The sequence below is a fragment of the Parasteatoda tepidariorum genome, chromosome 2 (genome assembly GCF_043381705.1).
Source record: "Parasteatoda tepidariorum isolate YZ-2023 chromosome 2, CAS_Ptep_4.0, whole genome shotgun sequence".
In the NCBI taxonomy this organism is placed as follows: Eukaryota; Metazoa; Arthropoda; class Arachnida; order Araneae; family Theridiidae; genus Parasteatoda; species Parasteatoda tepidariorum.
The window spans coordinates 48,667,229-48,682,021 of record NC_092205.1 but is presented as its reverse complement, the minus strand read 5'-3'; the positions used below and the strand labels follow the sequence as shown (position 1 = coordinate 48,682,021).

The window sequence follows — 14,793 nt, the reverse complement described above, 5'->3', positions numbered from 1 at the left end:
TTAACTGCAACCATTGTTAACATCATGTGATTTTTCGGTTTTACGACTCTAGTTTCCGGTTTTTGTTTCTGCTTTTCTGCTTCTACTTCCAGTGTAAAGATTCGACTGCTCATTTGAGTGTGAAGAAAATCTTATATTTTTATTGCATTTATTCCATTTCTTACTCTTTAAAATATGTTTAAAAACGACTCTCAATCCATACAACAATTATTAGTTGCCGAAAAACGAGCAGAAGAAAAAACTAATCAAGCAAGAAAGCGTAAGTATATTAAATGTAATTTTATTTAGCGCGTAATAAGGTGTGGTTTTTGAAGAAAAAAAAACTGTAACTGAACTTTACTGGTCTTAATTCATACATATTTCGGAAGTTGAAGTAAATATCAATTTAAAAATATCTCATTGTATTTATCAAATTTAAATAATAACAATAACAAATTATTCCATTAAAAATCATACTTTGTAATAGAGAGAATGAATACAATCGATAATAAACATAACTATTTCGTTGAAAAAATCGTAACTTCGTAAATAAAAATTTATGGTAATTAATATTCTGTTTTTAAGCTAATATTCTTAGAAAATTCTTTTTTATTTAATATTTTTGTTGTTAGTATTCTCATACAAAAATACTAAATAATAAAATAAATAAGTATATAACGCATATACATTTATTTTAAATAAGAGCAACACTTTTCCTAATTTTTTTCGATTTAGAAATATACAAAGAAAGAAAATTAATAAATTTTGACTAAATCTATTGTTTTATAGGCAAAAATCAACGTCTGAAACAAGCTAAAGAAGATGCTCTTACTGAAATTGGACTCTTTAAAGAGGAAAAGGAAAAAGAGTTTAAAGAGCATGAGGCAAAGGTATTTATGATATAAAAATACACCAGAGTTGCATGTCAGTTGCTATAAACCTCATTCTTGTTACAAAATAGTGCTTTAAATAATACCAAATATTTAGAATTAAATAAAACTAAAAAGAACTATTTGATAACTTGGAGATTATTCTAGATCATAATTAATTCTTAAATAATGAATTAATTAATTCATTAAAGTCAAACGATATCAAAATTCATTTAAATCAATAAATATTTGCCTAAGAATAATTAAATTTAGTTAATATGCTCTTATTTTTTTAAAATTTTATAAATATCCTGTATACTGGAAATTTTTATTCATGTAGTTGCTATTTCTATTGATTTAACTACCATCCGTCTTCAGCGTCCAGCTGGTCTGCCCTATCAAACTCACCTCATCGTTGCTCCCCATTGGCGCGGTTGCCTCCGGCAGCGGTGCTTGTTTCTTCCTCACGACAAGTGGCTCACTTGTTAATAACTGACTTCATATAAATTCCTATCCTGAACATATTCAGATAAAATTCAAGAATATAAAATAATAAATATTAGGAATTGATCGATATTATACGTGGTTTTTTTTATTAATAATTTTTATTCTGATACTTCCTCCTCTTATAAACTGAAAAACTGTTTATAAATTTTATACAAATATTACTATCATTATAGACCAGTATTTCTCAACCCGATTTACAAATTGTGGCACTTAAAGGACTTTTTCACCAGTTTGTCTTGGATCATTCACATAATCCCTACATTGAAATATATTTTGAGCCTAGATCTATTTAAATATAGATAAAATTTAAATTAATTTTGATATAAATATTTATCCGCAGACAGGCACTTTTCCCCGGAATGTGAGAAAATTTTATAGGCCAATTATTTAAATCTTATTTTTTTTGCTATGTTAAATATGGTTACTAGTTTAATTATGAATAATAGTAAAAATTTGGGCATAAAAAACATTGATTTTTATGTATTTTTAGAAAAAAATTTATTGATTAATTGACTTTTATTTCTAACCATTATACAAAATGTTACTATCAGATTACGTTAGCGGTTTAATGTGAATTAAGTGTTTAGTAATATCTAAGGGACATCCATATTAGCTATATAGAACTAATAATAAATTCTCTGGTTAGGGGATTCAAAGGTAAAAATCCTGGGAATTTTGAAATGTAAGAATAAGCATGGAAACTTTTGGAAAATAGCCTGCAATTATTGGAAAACTTGAAAATTTTTAATTTATTAGTAATAAACATGAATTTTTTTCGTATTTCGATATTTATCAGCTAACTAAATAAAATTTTATAATCAAAATATAAAAATGAAATATTTAGGTAAAAACATAAAAATTAAAGCATTAAAACGCCAGTTTTACCTAAAGAACAATGCCTTAAAACTTTAGGTTCCCTAATTCTTTAGTATTCTTTTTAGTATTTTTTTTTTCTTCTTTCCCCGCCTTAATTTAATCAGTTTGTAGATCATAAACAAAAGATAAAAAAAAAAAATCAAAGCCTTGTCTGTTATTTCATAAATTTATTTGTTTATATGCTGTTAATTCGGTTGACATTGGATCATTGCGGCTTCATGAGAATATTGATAACTAGTAAAGATTCTTTCACAAATAGATAAGGAAAAAAACCTTAATATCCTTAGTGGCAGTTTTTTTTATATTTTTTATTTTTTTTATAACCGTCGTTGAACAGCCGACCCAATTTTATGGGTTTACGACTACTAATGTTCAACTCCTTGTAATTTTGAACCCAATCCAGAAGACAAGGGAACTCCTGGATCGAGTATTGGGAGAAAATTACCTTCGTGGTTGGAGGACTTTTTGATGGAGCTCTTCCGCATTTGCGTTTCATGGAGAGGAAGATCACGAGAAGCTCCCTCAGTTACGGCAAGGGGACTCTAACCCATGATCTGCCTACCACTGAGGATATTTCACGTCAGCACTGAATGTTTTTTTTCTTCCAAGTTTCGTAAAACCACCAGAAAATTAGAAATTCCAGTAATAGGGTTCATTATATTTGTATTGTGTTACTCGCATGAAAACCACTTAAATTCGTGTTCATCATTCAAAGCACCATATGTTATTGATATTTCTTATCACCCAATCATAGGAAAGTGAATAGGGGAAAGTTAGACAAAACTGAGTTCTTAAGATATTTTTTCTCTTGAGAAACTACTTGAATAATATTACTTAAATTTTATTTGAATAACAAAAAAGCTCATGAGCTCCAAAAACAAAAATTAATTAGTGTAAAAAAGAACTATATTTTTGAAGGGTAAAAAATTTGTTTTTAAGGAAGGATGTTAAAACTCGATTTTATCTGTCCTGGTCGATTTATTTAGAAATAATGGAGAAAAAACCTTCTATATTTTTCCCACTAAAATATTTATTTATGTCAATAAATTAATATTAAAACCCTCTTACACTGAGAATTATAGAGTGTTTAAAAATCAAGGGACATAGGGAATAGGTTTTGAAATTATCGTAAATTAAGTTTGTTTATCAGATTATAGAACAGGAACCACATACGAAACTTTTATCATCTTCCTTTTGCGATCATTTACAGGTGAGACAGGATATCCAACTTTCCAGGAATTTCGACTTGGAATATTGCGTATAATATATGGAGTATAATGTAACTTGGAGCTTGGAATATAATGTAACATTGAAATTGAAGATTTTACCTTTTTAACAAATGAAAGCAATAGCTAAATAGTTCAGTTATTACACTAGAAAAAAAAGTGAAATTCTTGCGAAAAATGAGCTTAAAATAACTTAGGAAAATTTAATACCCAAGATATTTTGACAAAAACTTTGCTATTTATTATGCTATTATAATTGATACCTGAAAACTCTCCCACTCTCCTCTGTACGCCCCCCCCCTTTTTTTTTGTTCCGCAGTGGACTGATAGTAAATACACAGTTCCCAGCAGATCACCGAAGTCAAGCTTCACTGGCTGAGGCAGTGTGCAGGTGGGTGATCGCTTGGATCAGTCTGCGTAGGGACCGAGGGTGTTCGGTATTAGTCCTCGTTAAACTGTTCTACCGTAAAGAGCTCGACTTCCCGTGCAGGTCGTCAGGCTACTGAGGCGGGGGTGTCATCCCCTCTGCAGAGGATCAGAATTCTGATGGCATGTCTTCGGATCACCCTCAGGGATGTTTCCCAGACCGTCGCCAATAGCCCATTGTGCAGCTCTAGTGCGACGTAAATGAACTACAACAACACCCCCTTTTCTTCTTCTTTTTTTATGTAAATGGGTGTGGTTAAAGAGGGAATCGAATTTCTTCTAGACCAGCATGTGAGGCATTGTTTCCGATGTATTTTCACTAGTATTATTTGCGTTAGCATTAATAGCGGTGTATTTTCAATGAAATTAATCTCGTGGCAATTGGACTAATATTTTAGGAAGCTCTATGCCTTTTATGAACGAAAAAAGGAATTGTATTTGTACCAATTTACGCGCCTGACATTGCTATCTAAGCAAGTGAGGCATTATCTCCTATGTACTTTTTTATTTTATTTTTAATCGAATGAAACTATACATGAGTCAAATGTAAAGAATAGTTCAAAAGTTGTAAGCATTTCTATGTATTAAAAAAATACTACTTTAGAAATGACTTTTTACTTTGTTATCTGGGACCGATGAAATTTTTTACGAGCAAATGAGATAAAAATTTGAATTGATGATTCTAGTTTGGAAGTTTTAAGAGTTTTCTTCATAAGTGTAATTTAAAAATAGTTCCCTTTATACAACAAAAAAAAAAGAAAAAAGATCTTTGAAATATTTGCCCTTTTAATTCGTGTTTGCTCTTATACGATTAAACGAGAAAAAATACAAAGAGAACAATACTTTGCTTATCTGTATAATAATATAAGATGTGTAAATAAATGCAACTACAAAACTGTGTTTTTTGAACATAAAGTGGGTATAGTTTCTTAACTATTAGTCCGATCGTCTCAGTATTTGTTTTATTCGATTAAGAGTGAAAAATTACGGTGGAAAATATACCTTAGATGTTCAAACAGTTCCTGGATAGCAGTGTAAAGGACATCCATAAATAAGCGTCAAAAGTTTTTTTATACAAAAAAAATAATAAGTAAATAAATCTTGTAACTTTTAAAGTATTTGCTTTATTAACTTTTGTATAGCTTCACTCGATTCAGTGTAAAAAAAAAATACACAGGAAACAATGTCTCGCCAGTTTAAAGTATCATATGCGTAAATAGGTTCAAGCATAAATTTGTACTTCCTAGACATGAAACCCATGTAACTTCCAAACTACTAATCCGTCTGGGGAGTGGTTTCATTCAATTCAACGCACGCAAAATAAATAATTAAAAAAAAAATACCTCGGAAAATATGCCTAAAGCCTGTTGGTATAGAAGAAAGTCTTCCCCTATCGAATCATCCCCATTTCTCTCAAAAAAGGGAGAAATTTTCAGGTATCAATTATAATAACGTAATCAAACTTTCCAAAAAAAAAAAAAATATGATATTAATTTTTCTGGAAAAAAAAGTCTGATTTAACTGGAGAAAAAAAAAAGAAATTCAATTAAATGTTGCAATGATCTAAAATAAATTTTCAAATAATTTAAACTACAGAATTAAGAAGGCGGAGAAAAATTAAAACTTTTCTAATCGAATTTTAAAAAACACAAACTCTAAAAAAAGGCCTATTTTGCTTTTTTTTAAAAACTCCCGTTTTAGATTACTTTTAAAGGCCGGAATATCGTAGTTTGTAGGGCGTTGGGCCCATGTTCAATAAGTCGCGAGTTCGATCCCGGACATCCGAAGATTCCCCGTGTAGCAAATAGAGGCTGATGCACGTTAAATCTGTCTGGTCACAAAGTCCTCCGTGTTCCCATAACAAATCTTACCTAGGGGAAACTGAATTGGAAATTGATCGTTCTCTGGTTCAGGTCAAAATTACGATCTATGGATGAATGAATGGGTCTGCGCTGTAAAAGGACTGTGACGTATGTGTGGCTGAATTCGTATTTTTGGCAATAGGTGGCGCCACTGAAAAACAAACGCACTCTCTGCCTTGATTTCACCAAGCAGACTTGGTAGTATTGGCGAGTGGCATTGGAAACAACAACAACAGATTGCTTTTAAAATAATGAGAAAAAAAATTCATTAATAATTTGTCATGAGTATCTCGATATTTACTGTTTTAAAATGGTGGAAACTTTCTCATTCCCGTGCCAATCAAACAATACTGCTAACTCCATTATTATAAATATTAATATTTTTATCTATAGTATTTTGAGCAAAGAAGAGCAGAATTGAAAATATTGAAAAACCTGCAGATATTGAAAAACCCAGTTGCTTACTAAATTTAAATACAATAAAATATTCTAATTTTAATACGCGTTCTGTTTTCATCAAACTCTTCAATATTACTTCTGCCACCTTCACAACAGTTTTTCATTTCCATGTCATATACGCACAGTGCGCATATGATATGATTCATCCTCTTTCCCATTCATTGCTTCTTAACTCTTACCCAACTGTAAAATAACTCTTGATTTGAAATATTAAATAATTCAATTTAAAGTAAATTTGTATTTTGATATAAAGTTTTCTATGATAAAAAATCAATCGTAAGAAATTTTTAAGATTTGCTATTGGCTAAGAATTTTTAAATTTTGCTAACACTTTTAATATTTGACTAATTTAATGGCTTATAATTTGTAATAATTTCGGATCAAAAAATCATGAAGCGCATAAAAATATAAGCTCAAAAGAACAGTGAAAAGCAAATAAATTTCAAATTATATATTAAGTAGAATGACATAATCTTCTTAAAACTTTTGAAGAACATGCGCCGGCTTATAATTTTCATACCAAATGCAAAATTTGTAATTACGAGTGGATTTAGGGCAAGGGCTCCTAATTTTTTTGAGCTATTGAATCCTAAAAGATCAATCTTATTTCGACAAAACCCATAGTCAGTGTAGTCTGATCATGGTTGTTCTTATATACTTTATAAATAAGGTATATAAAAACGAAACCTGTTATACTTTGGGAAGGATACTTTATTTTGAAAATATTTCATAAAATGAATGAAAAATCTTCGCGTTTTATCATTAATAATCTTTAATTATGTTTTAAATAATCGACTTCGCTGTCTTGTGGAGCTGAAACTAGTCTATGAATTTTGCTTTTGACATACATACATAAGCTAAAAATGAAACAAATAAGCCGGATAGTGGTTTTTATTGAAATGAAAACGAACTGCTATAAATGTTGAAAATGGTTATTACGGAAACATATTTCGATATTGAAGATAATGATTTTTTTTTAAAAATGCCATTCATTTTATTTTAATTAATTTTGTAAATGCATCTGAAATATTAAGTAAATAATGGAACATTGATCAGATCTAAATATAATTGCCGTCTTCAAACACATTTAAAAAAGAAAAGAAAAAAGTAGTTTTTTTTTTTTTTTTTTTTTTTTTTTTTTTTTTTTTTTTNAATTTTTGGATTTTTTTTACTCTTTCACGGAACCAAATGGTTTGGTACACCATTATAGCAACCGCTGATTTATACAACAGGCAAAGAATTTTAATGTTATCATCATGTGAGCCAATGCCTCCCTCTGAAGATTTCTCCATGACGACTTCCGATTTATCTTTGATCTCAACCGCGGACTTTCCCGCTTTCTTGTTCCAGTGGGTCTAAAAAGCCAGGGGCCCCCACCAGGGGGGACACTTGAAACTTGGGGGGGGGGGAATTTTTACACTAAATAAAACGGATAGTTTGGGGGGGGGATTTAGAATTTGCCCAAGAATGCGCCCAAGAGCTTGGGGGGGGGATGGGGGCCACTGTAAAAAGCAGTATCTTTTTTATTGTATTGTCATCACTCATTCGAATCACGTGGGCCATCCAATTCATTTTATTTATTTTTATGTATTTAATAACATCAGGTTGTTTATAAATCTTGTACAGTTCAAAGTTAAATCTCCTTCTCCAGTTATTGTTTTCACTTACACAACCAAGCATACTCCGCAAAATCTTTCTCTCAAATATTGCGATACAATTTTCCTCCAGTTTTGTCATTATCCAAGCTTCAGAAAATTTTTCAAAAATTATTAAAATAAAAAATATTATTTTTGATCATTCTCTGTCACAAAAAGTTTGGATCAATCTATAATTTTCATAAAATAGTTTACTTATAATTACGTTCAATACCATTGTAAAATTATTATTCATCTTTGTAAAGTGTTTTCCTTAAATATTTAATTTTCCCCTACACAGTTTTTACATATAGTCTACAATGTTTAAATTAAAACATACAATATTTCCGGGATGTTTTGTAAATTATAACGCAAGAAATGTATTTAAATTTCGGATTAATCGATTAATAACTTGAGATATGAATGTTTTAATGGAATAATTTTTATCTTGAAATGCACGAAAGACATAAAACCTATCGTATTAGGCGATTTATCTAAAAATTCTAATCGAGTGTAATTAACATTCAAACGATATAAACAATTTTATCTGTAAAATCAAAGAACGATAATTGTCAAAAACCGCTGCCTTTCGTTACTGAATATGATCAGTGCATTATCGTTGAACGAGAAAATCACAAATAAGCATTAATCAACAAATTCAAATATTTTTGTCTATCATTAGCTTAAAATCAATAAAAGGTATAACGGTATTTGCCTGATAAATTATTTATTTATCCGTCATTTAACGCTACTTACTAGTTATATTTATCACCCATTGTTAATACTTATCTCTGTTGCAAAAACCAAACAATTAGAGCCGTTTATAGATATTTTTATCATGATCATGTTAGTTTCTCTCAGATAAACTGTGCGAAATTAAACTTGTTCTGATACCAAAAAATTCTAGTCTTCTGGATTGGATTCAAAATCAATGGAATATAGACAAATGTCTTAAATCCACTACGAGCTTCATCATTTATAGAAGACTATAAAATAAGTTTTCTACAATCAGAAATTTATACCCACAATTAAAGATTATATTTAAAGCAAATGATAGGGTTTGTTTGTGATCCGATCTGGAAGTATGAAAACGTTTGAAAACTTGAGTTTAATCGATTACGAGTTTACGAACGCATGACTGACTATTAGATTTAAATAGAAGGCTGCTTTTAATACCTCCAAGAAAAATAATTCAAACTTAGTATTGCAAAGGTTCTTCTAAAAATATAATTGTAACGTAAATTGAGTCCGTATATCTCAGGGGGGCGGATTGAGCCTCATACGAAGCGATCCAGATTTAATTCTCGACGACTGTTAGTCAAGTAGTATACTGCTCCTAGTTAGCCACGACCTCAGTGTTAAACAAAAATACCCTAAGTGGTAGATGAAACATCGGTTTGAATTGCTTTGCAATCGGGTTAACCTTGGGAGATTTTCATGAATTTCCTCTTTATTGTTGTGCATAAGCAGGTTAATTTTACTCAAAGTCCTCAGCGAAGGTAATTTTGTTCCAATACTTCGTTTCCTTGTCTCCTGAGTTGGGTTCAAAATTAAAAGGCTACAGAGTTACGAATCGATGAACCAAAAATACCTCATCGAACGGCTTTTCTCAGCTGGTGATAAATCAACGTTAATATAAGAAACTTTCTGTAAATAATACGCCGAGGAACTAAAGCTTCTCTTTCTAAGCGGCAGTCAGTGTGTTGAGTTTAGTTTTCACTACCACAGTTTGGGTTGATGTTCACTCCTCTATATTAATGGCTGGGTGGCTGCAGTTTTTCCGATCTTGTCTTAGTTGGTTTGAAATCCATTCTAATGTAATGTCGACGGTGAATTCACAGAGTAAGAAAAGTTCACACGTAATCGGGCGATTGGGGATCGTGGTGCATAGGCAGAAAGGATGATTCCACTGTCTGACACAAGTATTGTCTTCGGATCATCATTAAGGATAAACCCCAGACCAGTGGTTCCCAACCTGGGGGCGATCGCCTCAAAGGGGGCGATAGAGCTTCTCAAGGGGGCGATAATCCTTAGGGGGGCGATCAGGGGGCGACGAGTACTCAAAAGATAAAAATTGCTAATAATATTAATAATTAAAGCTATTTGAGATTGAAATTAAAAAATATATATGAAACCAATGGTTCTGGTGTCGACAAAGAATTATGATAGTTAAAAATTAAAAAAAAATTCAAGTGCAGGATCGTTTTCGTCATACGTTTTGGTATCGCAGGCGGAAATCTGATAAGTCGCTCTGTTCCTCTGAGCAATAATACTGTTTCCAGGCGTACTGATGAGATGGCCGCAGACGTTGAATCAAAACTGATTAAATTTCTGAAAGAAGGTAAATTTGCGTTGCAGATTGATGAATCAACTGTGATAGATAACAAAGCTGTTTTAGCTTACGTGAGATTCATAAATGCGAGTAAGGAGATTAACTAGGAAATGTTGTTTACAAGAACTTTGAACACCGATACAAAAGGATCGTCGATTTTTAAATTGGTCAAAGACTATTTTGAGGTAAAAGAAATTCCCCTCACAAATGTAAGTGTTTGTGCAACAGGTGGTGCTCCAACCATGTCTGGTTGTCATATTGGGTTTCAGGGTCACCTTAAAAAAGAAGTACCAGAAGTTATCTCCCCATTCATTATGTCAGTCATCGTCAACTTTTGGCTGAGAAAAGTTGGTTATTCCTGGCATCAATAAAATAAAAGCTAATTCTCCTAATAACCGTTTGTTCCGAGAACTTTGCCATGAAAATGATGAAGATTTCGAATTCCTGCTCCTACATACAGCCGTGAGATGGCTTTCAAAAGGAAACTGAGCCGTTTCTTCGAATTGATGGATTCGGTTACTGAGTTTCACGACACCACTGATCCTGTTTTAAGTGAGAATTTGAAGCAACGCAAGTTAGAAACTGCGTACTTCACAGATAGTTTTGAAAAAATGAAGTAAATCAACGTAAAACTTCAAGCAAATGAAATAAACATTATCAAGGCTAAGGGAATCACATCTTCATTTATCGCCAAGTTTGATATCTACAAGTCAAACATTGGTCGCAAAGAGCTAATGCAATTTCCAACTCTTAAAAAGAGTTCAATGGCAGATATCGAGATTCTCGAAAATAAAATCTTATATTTTACTGATCACCTTGATCAGTTACAAGATTTAAAGATTTGATGAAATTAGAAATTCCGGATTGGATTTTCGATCCTTTCTCTTTTAAAGTTGTGGATAAGCTCACTTCCTCTTTGTAGACTAAGATTTTAGATTTGAAGTATGACTGTGAGGCTAAAGTCGTCTTTAAAAAATACGGTTAGGAGTTATCTTGGGTAAAGCTTATGGATACTTATCCACAATTGTGGAAACAAACTGAGCCGCTTCTCATCTCGTTCCCGTCAACATATTTAGTGGAGAGAGGATTTAGTTCTGTCTCCCAGCTGCTCACAAAGCAAAGAGATAGGTTGGACATTTGATTCAATTGCCTTTAAATCTGACGAGCATAAAACCTGACATACAAGCTTTAACTTGAAATACACCAAGCACAGGGCAGTCATTGAAGTGGTAAAAATGTACTTTCTCCCTCTTAATTTTTTTTCCTCAAATTTTAGTTGTTAACGTTTTAACTTTTTCTTGATTACATTAAAATATGAATTTAAAAAAATGTACTTTTGTTTTTATTATTCCGTTTTAAATATCATTTCTTTTTGAAAAAAAAAGATGCACAATTTTTTTTTAATTAATAAAAATGACAGGATAAATGTGCCTCCTTATTTGCATTACAATTAAAATTAAAATCAAATAACATAGCATATTTTCAGTGTTTGGTTGCTCACAAGCAACAATGAATGTTTTTTTGAGCAAAAAGAGAAAGGGGCGATAGTTCACAAAAGGTTGGGAACCACTGCCCCAGACCATCACCTATAGCCCATGAGTCTAGTGCGGCATTTACAACCAAACCCTTCTAAGCCTCCTATGTAGATGAGTTATATAAGTGTATGTTTCTCGTGTACGTGTACATAAGATAATTAGATGGTTCTTTAATTTATGAATTAATTAAAGTTATTAGATGGTTCATTGATTTTCTTTTTTTTCTTCTAGTATCTTGGTTCAAAAGACGGTGTTGTCAAAAAAATTGAAAGTGATACAGAAAAATCTCTTCAGGACATGCACAAGTATGTTCAACTGAACAAAAATACGATCATTCCTTACCTTCTCGATCAAGTTTTTCAGATTAACTGTGAACTCCATGCTAATTTTAGGATAGGAGCATTTTAATCAGTTCGTTAATTCATGTATTGGTTTAGCTGTTGAATTTGCTATAGTGAGTAAATTCATGATGTACTGAATGTAGTCTTATTACTAGAAAACTATTCAATGTAACGAAATGCTTTGGAAATAAAAAGCTCAGTGGAACAGATTACCAACATTCAAAAAAATAGTAGCTTGAAATTTTGGGTTTATAAGTATATCGATGAAATTTAGTTTGTTGACTTATGACTAATCTTATTAATTGAATTTGATTTGAGTTTAATTGCACTGCTGTGTTATTAAATAAGACGGTTTTAAATGAAAAAAAATGCATTTTGTTAACAACTTCTTGTTGTTGTAACATTTTTCTAAACTCACTCAAATGTTATTTAACCTCTTCCACTTAACTCTTCGATTGTATTTCTAACCATAGAAAAAAAAATCCTCGGATACAAATCATGATAAAAAAATATATTGTTACAATATCAAAAAGCAAAAATTATTCCCTTTTTTTTATTAAAAAAAATGTGTTAGTGAAATAGAAATTAATGTAACGATTAAAAAACTGTTCTAAAAATGTTTTCTAAATCATTAAAATCAAGTTTGAAAAATTTAAGAATTATCTTTTTTGAAACTTTTAATGGTGCTTATATAGAACTTTTTTTTTAGCCTGGCACGTTGGCTGATGAATTAATTCTAAATGCCAGTTCTTAGCTGCTAAATCCCTATAGTTTCCTAGTAATAACGCTAACATTCCAAGGAATGGGTTTTTTGCGAATTTCAAAATACAGCATTAAACTTGTGTTCGAGAAAATGTATGTAATCAAGATACTTTAACTAAGAAAATGTATAGAATAGATTGCGAAACTAAATTTGAATGAAAGTTTGGTAATGTTCATAATTATATTTTTATCACCCGTTTGTCATAAAACAGTTTTATTTCGTCATCAACGAAGGTAGCTACAATTGAATGTGATATTTTCTGTAAAAAACTTAACAAGATGTTTTTGTGCTATTCCACGAAGAAGTATTTATTTTAATCCTGATGCATTTAAATTGTTTTAAATAATTTTAAATAAAACTTTATAAATAAATGCTGTGATATTTTACTTAAAATGTAGCCTAATAAATTTCACATTCAAATATTTTGTAAAATACTTTGTATTTTCATGTGAATATGTGGAACGGTCATAAAAATGAAAATCATGCAAATTTCTTACGATATTAAAGATTATATTTTCTCCATTTTGAATTAAATATCTAAATTTTGAATCTTAGAATTATTGTGATTTGAGACAAAATTGCATTTAAGTTTTTTCTCTTTTTTTGTTCATACACATATATATTAGCTAAAATATGTATAAAATATTTTATTTTGTTAAGTTCAGTATTTATAAATGCCTATAATTATATATTATGCATTAGTGATAATTTTTGTTGTTGATTTTATTCAATTGATATTTATGAGTCATGTATAATCTCAGTTTATAAAATCTGAATATCATTTATAATCTGATAATCATGTATTTATGAAATATATTTTACATAATCTAGATATTTCACGGCAATAAAATGTTAAATTATGAAGAATGTTGTTTTGTTTAGAGGCATCATTATATTCATCTTTTAAAATCACTGATTATTGATTGTTCACAAAAAAATAGCGTTCAGCACTCATTATATATGTTACTGCAAAAGTTCAAATGCGCATCTCACATAGCTAATCTGCTGATATTTTAGTTAAGGAGAAATAAATGAATAAATTCTTAAACAATTTCTTCATAATCTATTACCAAGTTGGAATACATTTTAAAGGTACCAAAATGACTTTGGCGCCTTGTTGGCGAAAATGGTCGACGGGATATAATTAAAGTAAGCACCAAAAGGTTTGGTTAATAAGAACCAAAAAATGTTATTTAATGTTTTGGCTATGAGTATTAAATAAATCGTAGCTAGGATTTTAGCTATAGTTCAAAAATAATTAAATCATCATAAATCAGTTTTAAACAATTTTATTCTTATTAACTTGCGATAAATCGCTTGAAGACATCCGTTATAGAGCGAACCTGTCACATAATTTTCCTTTTTATTTCCTATCAGAAAGTAGAAGAAAAAGAACAATGGGGTGTAAAAAGCATTCGGATTCACGCAATCTTGTTCCAAAGATATTGTGAAATATACAAAACAATTAATGAAAATTTTGTAAGTGATATGGTCATAACTCTACGGGTAAGAGGATTTGAAACTGTTGGAGATCATATCTTCCAGATAGAAAAATCGTACAACTATTATAAAAGATTATGTAGGTAATATTATCAATATATGAAAATGTAGTACGCAATTTTAGACTCCGCTGCCACCTTATCAGCAAAAATAAACAAATAACCTGCACGTGCCTACCAACACCTCCCTTTTCCTTTAACTTTGCGTTTACAGTAGTAATCTAATTTTAGAATTATATTCAAATAAACAATGTAACTTTGTATAGAACAAAATTTATGGTTCATATCATTTCGCAAATTTTTTAAGTAGAGTATTTATTAGGAATCTTTGGTTTTTTCCTTTCAGGGGTTAGTACTCCTTATGACCGATGAAACTCTCCGAAAAAAAATGTACAACATTTTCTTTTTCCAAGCTCAATTTTACTTCAAATTTAAAAAATTTCCCACGTTTAACTCTATCTCAAATTTTTTTTGCACGTTTTTGT

The 14,793-nt window shown here is 30.6% G+C and overlaps 1 protein-coding gene across 1 annotated transcript; it reads left to right on the top strand.

The window, feature by feature from the left end:
- Window positions 1-28: 28 nt before the first annotated feature.
- On the top strand, window positions 29-13,676 carry LOC107454597 (V-type proton ATPase subunit G). The gene is made up of 3 exons (XM_016071842.3): window positions 29-259; window positions 769-869; window positions 11,937-13,676. The coding sequence occupies exons 1-3, from the start codon at window positions 175-177 to the stop codon at window positions 12,111-12,113; spliced, it is 363 nt and encodes a 120-aa protein (XP_015927328.1). The 5' UTR covers window positions 29-174; the 3' UTR covers window positions 12,114-13,676.
- Window positions 13,677-14,793: the final 1,117 nt, after the last annotated feature.

What these genes read in the sequence shown, in the direction of transcription:
- LOC107454597 (XM_016071842.3), top strand. Translation starts at nt 175, where the DNA reads ATGTTTAAAAACGACTCTCAATCCATACAACAATTATTAGTTGCCGAA. An exon ending in AACTAATCAAGCAAGAAAGC is followed by an intron (nt 260 to 768) that starts GTAAGTATATTA and finishes ATTGTTTTATAG; the next exon opens with GCAAAAATCAACGTCTGAAA. An exon ending in TTAAAGAGCATGAGGCAAAG is followed by an intron (nt 870 to 11,936) that starts GTATTTATGATA and finishes TTTTTCTTCTAG; the next exon opens with TATCTTGGTTCAAAAGACGG.